Below are 8346 nucleotides of genomic sequence, written 5' to 3' on the forward strand. Positions count from 1 at the left end.
AATAAACACAGGCCTTACTCTGAAACTCTTTTTTTTTTTTTTTTTTTTTTTTTAAATCCTATATGTTGTTTATGGTTTTCTGACCTTAGCTTATGAGAGCAAATCCTCGGCTTAATCAGATGTGGTTAAGACTTAGTCTCACTGTGTTTGTTGACCAGTTTCAATCATAATTGTATTTTTATTTTAATGTTAATTGTTTTTAATGTTCGAAACTGGTCAACAAACACAACAGCAACATTAGGTCTGCAGCTAGCGATGAACAAAACTGCCATTTTTTTAATGCTTCTGTAATTTGTTGCTAAAGGTAAATAGTAGTCATTGCCATCACATCTGTCTAAAGCACAGATGTGCTTAAGCCATTTAACACTAACTTGTGACTCATTCAAGTGCAGTCGAATGATCAGTGGATGGACCAGTGTTGTGTCTACATGTAACAGACAACCTTTACACACTTTGTAAACATTTTTGTGACAGACTGCTGGTAACAATTTCCACAAAATAGCATTTTTGCACCAACAAGGCAATTCTCAAAAAGCTATTAGTCTGAAACTTGGCATATCTCAGCGTGGTGTGCAATGTGTCCTTAAACAAATTTGAGGAAACTGAACAGATGCAGGACAAAAGAAGAAAGGGAAAGACTAAAAAAAACTATCTACAGCAGATAAACAGCATCTGAAAGTCACATCTTTAAGAAATAGGAAAAAGACCTGACACAGGACCTGAGTGATGCATCTGGACCTTCAGTTGATCCGTCTACTGGCATCACTTTCAACTTTCAGCATGATAATCATCCCAAACACACTCCCAATGCAGTTTTGTTTGCCCGCTTCAATAAGTCACTGCACCTTTTCCAAGCAAAGTATAAAGAAATGTGGGGCGGCTCGACACTTTTGAACATTACTATACCTCAAATATTTGACATCATCATTTTGCCTACAACAGTAAAATCACAGACCAATAAATACTGTAGTATGGGCTTGTATTCAAGGTCTCACTCGTAAGCACCACTTAAGTACAAGCTGATGAAGCCCTGTGTCTCCTGAACTGCACTGGGTTTAGCTGTAGGATTTCTAGCCTTACCTTTGGCTCTTAATATTCCTCAGATGTGTGCATACTTAAAATCTCTGACAGTTATCTTCAAAGATTGAGAGATGCGTTTCTCCTCTCTGAATCGACGGATTCCTCAGAACCCCTCGGGCTCATGAAAATTTTCAAAGCCTCACTGAGAAAAAAAAATTAACCAGCAGCTCAGTTTCAAAAAGCCTTTTTCTTACTCTCTGGAAAGGTAGATGTGGAAATTTGCAGTTCTGAAGTATTCTTAATCAAATCCCCCCGTATGTGTATGCAGTCAGACATGTCTTAAAGTATCCTGATCTACCTGTCTGTAAATAATTCCTGGCCACTTGTCTTTGTGTGCACGCAGGCCTTCCAGCTGACACTCTCCAGGGCCACAGAGATCGCTTCCAGGAACAGTTCAAGAAGTATGAAGTTCACTTTCAGTGTCTCACACACACACACACAGAGTTGGTCACAGTTTCTCTGAGCTCTTGTTACCGTGCTGAATGAATTTTTAGTGTCAGACCTTTTTGCGCTGTCTGCTTTTCTCAGTGAGGTTTTCCCGTTTCCTCTTTTTCATTTTTATATCTCTCCCCTTTTTGCTTTCAGGCTAAAGAGTCTGTTTTATCGCTCCAGTAACCTGCAGTATTTTAAGAGGCTGATTCAAATCCCACAGTTGCCTGAGGTGAGGACTTACGCGCATTTAAACCACACCTAAACGTGTAAAAGTTTCAGTTCAAAGCTTTTATCTTTGTTGTTGAATCCCATCGTTTTTCACAACTGAAAATGAAATGTGATGTCACGCTTTCATGAAAATGTAGGCAAATAGATTCCACTGTGATGAACCTGACGAAACCAGGACGTCATACAAAGAATAACCTCGTGCCTTTCTGATTGTCGCAGAACCCTCCAAACTTCCTGCGTGCATCTGCTCTGTCGGAGCACATCAGCCCCGTGGTCGTGATCCCCGCCGAGTCGTCGTCCCCGGAGTCAGAGCACGTAGTGGAAACGGACGACCTGGTGGACACGGACGTCCCCGTACTGCCGGTAACCAGATAAGCAGCTCTGGATGCTGTCTTCTTAAATTTGGCCCATCTGTTTGTCCAGCCAAATTATTAGGGACATCTGTGAACTCGTATAGGATCCAGTAGAGCTGTTCTGCCGCATCGCATAGATTTATATTTAAATGTGTCGTCTATCTAAGCATTTCCTCTGTATACATCTGGTTTGTATAGTATTAATTATGCTGTTTTTCAGATGCACATGAAATCCAGTGTCTCAGCTTATTGGAATATTTAATAAGATCAATTTTAAAAAAAAAAAAAGGTTTTACTGTTTAAGGTCCAACCTTAAACAGTTTGGTGCAAATTATTGGTATGACATGGACGTGATCAGCTCGTTGCACTGCTGAAGTGTTACTGAGGGTTTGACAGAAGCTTTCAGCTTGTCAGTATTTTTAGCTCTGGTGTTTCTCATCTTCCTCTTGACAATACCTCCAAGTACGGTTCAGTTCAGGCAGGTCGATCGAGTGCACTAATGAAATGGTCGACAAACCGTGGGCACGTGTGAAGTCTGCTTCTCCATAAAGTGCTCTAAAATCTCTTGGTAGACAGCTGTGTTGACTTTGGATCAAACACCTCCAACAGCAGCAGGTGACACAGCGCTCAACATCATCCCAGACTGCAGAAATCTCACACTGGACTCTAGATCCTTGATTTCCAAATGAAATACACAGTTTACTTTTATCTGGAAAGATACTTTGAACCACAGCGGATGTCCTTAGTCCAGGTAAAACATTTTCAGTGCTGTCTCTGGTTGACAAGTGGTTTCATTTTAGGAATGGATCGGTTTCCTGAAGATGTCTGAGCGTGTGGTGCTCTGACCACAGCCTCAGTCAGCTCCTTCTCTGCAGGCTCTTTCTGTGCCTGCTTGTTGAGGATGTCAGTGATGATCATCTGGGCCGCTGTCAACTCAGCAGTTCTCCCCATGATTGTGCTTGCGTGTACTGAACTAGCCCATCAGACACTCTGAGTACATTACAATCCAAACTGTACAAACACAAACTGTAAAGGAAATGTTCTAAATACAAGAGATACTGGATTTTCATGAGCTATCATAATTATCAAAGTAAAAAAAAAGTGGTGACATGTTTCACTTTAGGTTGCTATGTGATTCGTGTGTTTATCCTTTTCAGGCTCCTGTGGAGACAAAATTCGACGACCTGTTTGGCACCTCGGCTGCTATCGACCCGTTCAACTTCAACAGTCAGAACGGCATGCGCAAGGATGACAAGTGAGTGTCATTACAGGAGCAGAGTGACATGAATAAACACTTATTGTATATAAAATTGCCCAAGCGCTGCGTAAACATGTCTCTGGTGCCTGAATGGTACCGTGTGAATCTTGTTCTCCAGTTTTATGTAGAGCAGCAGAGATGACAAATATTGCCAAGTATTTCTAGCAGTCCAGGACACACGTGTGCCATCGTACCCCAAATAGCTAAAGTTTTGCTTATGTTAACAACAATCTTGTAAAATCAGATTAGATTCATTTTTATCTGTGATGTTAATGACAGAGACCGGCTGATCGAGCAGCTGACGAGGGAGATCCAGGCCCTCAAAGAGGAGCTGGAGTCTTTCAGACTGGAGGTAAAAACAGCAGCTTTTTTCCTAACTTTATCCGAGCAGCATCCTCACAAAACGTATGACCTTTTCCCCCTCTCTCCTGTCCGTCGCCAGAGCGGCCGGTTGTGCCAGGCTCTGCGGGGGCGAGTCAACGAGCTGGAGGCGGAGCTTGCCGAGCAGAGCCACCTGAGGCTACAGGCTGTGGGAGAGAGCGAGTTCCTGAAGGCCGAACTGGACGACCTGCGGAGGGTCAGGGAGGACACGGAGAAGGAGCAGAGAAGCCTAACGGAGATTGAGAGTAAGGCTTTGTTTATTCTAGCACATTATCTACTCAGTCAACGAGTCGAATTTTTGGTCATGGTCATCTGACATAGCCGCTTCACCTGCTGTGTGTGTGTCTCTCTGTATGTGTTCACGCGACTTTTACCAGGAAAAGCTCAGGCCAACGAGCAGCGCTACACCAAGCTGAAGGAGAAGTACACCGAGCTGGTTCAGAGCCACGCAGACCTGCTGAGAAAGGTGAGACCCTCTACTTCATGAGATCCTTAGATCGCAGTGGCCTCCTCGTGTCCTTTATTTCTGTCAAGCTGAGGATCTGCTGTCTGAATTACAAGTGTTTCTTTGTGTGTCTGTATGCAGAACGCAGAGGTGACCCGGCAGATGACGGTAGCTCGGGCAGCACAGGATGAAGTGGAGGCGGTGAGGAAAGAGATGCAGGAGAAGGTGAAGGCCGCTCAGGAGGCGGCGGACAGACAGGTGAGAACGAGGCTGGTTTGGTCATCACTGCCAAACGTGTACGGAAAGCGGTACGGTTTCGCTCCAAATGGTGTGCAGAGTTTGGTAAAGTTGGATTTTTCTGCCGCAAAGTGACCAAACAGGCTGTTGTTTTTAAGATGTCTGAAGTTTAATTTGGGCTTTTCTTGCTCAGGAGCGGGAGCAGCTCGAGCATCTTCAGGAGCTCCAGAGAGAGCTGGTCTCAAGCCGGGCAGAGCTGGACTCCCTGAAGACCAGCATGGCCTCTTCGCAGCAGGTCTCTCTCTCCTCTCCTTTCTTCGCTCAGATCCTAAATCCAGATCCCGGAGTTGCTGTGAAAACTTACAAAACTAATTTATAGCCCGCTCCCTACCCTTTAACATTAATCTATAAAAACACCAGCTAACACAAGAGTGTGCGAAAAGATTAATGACATGGGTGGCCTGTGTGATCTTTATGTATAAAGTCTTATAATGGGGCGCTGACACCACACACTCTTATTCTAATCATCAATTATTAAATGATCTCAGTCACTCTCTAGCTTGGCAGCAGAGAAGGGACAAAGTTAAATACAGCTGGCATCCTCCTGTGATCCTGGAGCACACCAAGCCTCAGATCTGCAGATTTTTCTTCGAAGGAGTCAGGCTTTCTTGGCATTTGTAAAGTGATCTAAAGCAATAATTCTCCAGGCTTTCTGAAAGTTTGTCACAGTTTTTCATCAGACGCTGGTTCCGGTTTGACCCAGAGAGCTGTCAGGGGAAAACGAGGCCTATCTCTAATAAAGGTGCTCATAGCAAAGCTTGTTGGAATTAAACAAATGAGGGATGCTCAACACTTTTACACAGTACTTTTAAATGGTAACAACACATCCCGGACGCTGACTCAAAGTTAAATAACCGCTTTTCTGTCACAATCGCGCTCTATAAAAACACGCTCCGTCCCCGTCCATCATCCACGCCCTCCATTTCTTTTTCATCGTCTCCTCTCTTAGTCACGACTGTTCCTGTACGCGAACCGCTTCAGAGACTCAAAGCGCAGCTTGTGTTAGAATTGATATGCTAATTCGTTTGTTTGACATCAGCGATTGAATAAAACGATTTTCACAGTGGAGAAATTTAAACAGAAGCAATTGTTATGTATTCATTTTCCCCCCTCACCGCCTCGTTTCTTTTCTTAATCCCCCCCCCGGTTGGTTGGTGGTGTTTTTTGGTCATTGCTGAGCTGAATAGAAAAAGTTGCAGAAAACAAAGAGAGAGCGAGAGATGAGAGCGGTAAAAATCTTGCACAAACATTAACTGCTTATGGAAACACGGATATTTAGTCCCTTACATTAGTGCAGCATTTCATTCCAGGATCTTAACTACGGATGTTTCAGAGGGGAGAAAAAAAGCTGGAGCTAACGAGATCATTTACAGGAAAATTCATAACGGGATAAGCGTAATTTAAACATAAATAAATAAATAAATCCCTGAATCATGCTGTTAACCCTCAGGATCCCCGACGACTGTACCGTTTCTCTGCACATGCTCTGTTCCCTGTGCCTTTCATCCGTCTCTCAGCCTCCCACTCCTGACTTCCTATTCTTTGCAGCATCCACTTATCAACTCCATCACTCTTTCTGTCCTCCTCCGTCTCTCTCCAGTTCTTTTCGCTCCCACAGCCCACATTTTATCGCTCTTGTCACTTTATTTTTCCTTCTCCCCGATGAGCAGCTCTCACACCGCAGCTTTAAAAAGCCTAACAGTTCTGTTTCTTCTTCATTTCCTCCTCTGTCTGTCGGACCTGCCGGCACCCAGGCTGTAAGTCTTTCACCTTTTCCTGCTTTTACACTTCACTATCTACCTGCAAATAAAAGGGCAGGCACTCGGCTCAAGTTCCACTGCTCTCCTTCAAAGACAGGAGGATGTAGCTACATTACAAAACCACAAATTCCCAGAGTTCCTTTATTTAAAGGTAAACCCCAAAGCTCTGGAGTCTGAGACAACATGGTTATTGTGGTTAAAGATGAAGTGTGGTTTTTTTTGTCTGTGTTTGGGTTTTTATAGTGAGGTCAGAGCTCTTCCTGATCCCGACAGCTGTGAATTATCCTGACCATCCAAATCGTTTCCTTCTGTTGTTCTTCTCACTTCATTGTTTTTGTTTCGTAATCCCTCCATGTTTTATTTCCTCGACACAGTCGAGCGAGGTGCTCGGCACTCAGCTGGCAGCGTTGGAGTCGGAGAAAGCCGAGCTGGTCCAGTCGTTGTCGAAGGTGGAGGCGGAGCTTGCGGCCCGGGGGGAGGAGCTAGAGCGGGTCCAAAGCTCGCTGGTGACGGAAAGAGAGAGCAGGGTGAAGAGTGCTGAAACCCTGCAGAACCAACTCAACGAGAAGGTGATGAATTCAAACATCTCCACTTGTAAACTTCTTAATTTTAGTCACTTTAAATCGAGCACGTGTGAGACGCGAGCGGCTCTGAGTGTGCAGATTGCGATGTTTGTAAGTTTGACCGTGTGCGTTTGTCCACAGGAGAGCAGGGAGCAGGCGTTAGAGAGCCAGCTGGCAGCGGCTCGTTGGGCCAGCCTGCAGGGCGCCGTGGAGGAGGCGGAGAAGATCATCCAGGACAGTCTGGCTCAGATAGACGACCCGGCGCACATCAGCTGCACCAGCTCGGCAGGTCAGAATCTGACGTGTGGATTCTGTGCAGTGCAACTGTGAACATCACCTCTTTGTGTAGCAGCGTGTTCGTGTGCATGCGCTCATCAAGTGTGTCGCTCCATCTCTGCAGACTACCTTGCATCCAGGTGTCAAGCCTCCTTAGAGTGTATGGAGAGATTAAATTCTACCAGAGTGGCCTTCCTGGCTGACAACACGGGTGAGACGAAACAGAATGTGAAAGAATAAAATTAGTTATTTGTTTGTAATTTGTTATCTTTTAAAATCACGCTGTGTTAATGCTGTTAAATAAAGCTGATGAATATTTGTGATAATTTTTACTTTCTTTTTTCTGCTGTTTTGTGCAGGTGTGTCTGAGCTGGTGCGTGCAGTGACCCAGTCTGGCCACCTGGTGGGCGACACCATAGTTCAGGGTAGTGCCACCTCCCACATGGTGCCTGTGGAGCAGGCTGACGGTAAGATTGTTCTCTGTGAGAGGTACAGAGAGATGATTTCAGTTTATGGAGATTTTCATTTCCTTACTTATCTGAACTGTTCTGATCCTTACACTCACTGGTCACTTTATTACGTACACCTTGCTAATACTGGGTTGGACCTGTTTTTTGCTTCAAAACAGCCTTAATTCCTCATGGCATGCTTTAAATAAGGTGCAGAAAACAACCTACAGAGATTTGACATGACAGCATCATACAGCTGCTGCAGATTGGTGAATCTCTCGTTCCACCACATCCCAAAGGTGCTGTATTGGATGGAGGTCTGTTGACTGTAGAGGTCATCTGAGTACAGTGAAGTCACTGTCTGCTTAGTGATGTGAAATCATCATCAAATCTAATTAAAAGCCAATCTAAATAAATGAGCCTTAAGCTGCTTTTTAAAAGAATAAATACATTCAAGGCGACGTAATGATGGAGGGAGAGCATTCCACAACCTGGGGGCCACTGCTCTAAAAAAAATCTCCTCTGGTCTTAAAACGTGTTTGTGGAACTACCAACAGCCTTTGATTAGATGATCTCAGGCTGCGAGAGGGAGCGTGGGGTTCTAAAAGATCAGAAATGTAGACAGGGGCATCACAATTCAAAGCTTTAAAAGTCAGTACCAAGATTTTAAAATGAATTCTAAAATGTACTGGAAACCAGTGTAATGAACATAAAACTGGTGTAACGTGCTCTCTTTTTCGTGTCTTAGCTAAAAACCTTGCAGCAGCATTCTGGACTAACTGGAGACAGTCAGGATTCCAATAAGCCAGAGGACTAATGGCTCA

The 8346-nt window shown here is 44.4% G+C and overlaps 1 protein-coding gene across 2 annotated transcripts in view; it reads left to right on the forward strand.

The window, feature by feature from the left end:
• The window catches only part of hip1 (huntingtin interacting protein 1), a 54173-nt gene that overhangs the window by 29146 nt on the left and 16681 nt on the right, over positions 1–8346 (forward strand). For both annotated transcript variants that reach the window (XM_005746924.1, XM_005746925.1), the window contains exons 9-21: positions 1424–1481; positions 1666–1741; positions 1960–2103; positions 3251–3348; positions 3631–3703; positions 3794–3977; positions 4110–4198; positions 4319–4435; positions 4608–4709; positions 6609–6803; positions 6939–7086; positions 7198–7284; positions 7433–7540. In XM_005746924.1, the coding sequence (XP_005746981.1) occupies positions 1424–1481; positions 1666–1741; positions 1960–2103; positions 3251–3348; positions 3631–3703; positions 3794–3977; positions 4110–4198; positions 4319–4435; positions 4608–4709; positions 6609–6803; positions 6939–7086; positions 7198–7284; positions 7433–7540 (1479 nt within the window). The remainder of the gene's footprint in view (positions 1–1423; positions 1482–1665; positions 1742–1959; positions 2104–3250; positions 3349–3630; positions 3704–3793; positions 3978–4109; positions 4199–4318; positions 4436–4607; positions 4710–6608; positions 6804–6938; positions 7087–7197; positions 7285–7432; positions 7541–8346) is intronic.

The sequence above is a fragment of the Pundamilia nyererei genome, unplaced genomic scaffold (assembly GCF_000239375.1).
Source record: "Pundamilia nyererei isolate P.nyererei 1_Seehausen unplaced genomic scaffold, PunNye1.0 scaffold00185, whole genome shotgun sequence".
Taxonomy (NCBI): Eukaryota; Metazoa; Chordata; class Actinopteri; order Cichliformes; family Cichlidae; genus Pundamilia; species Pundamilia nyererei.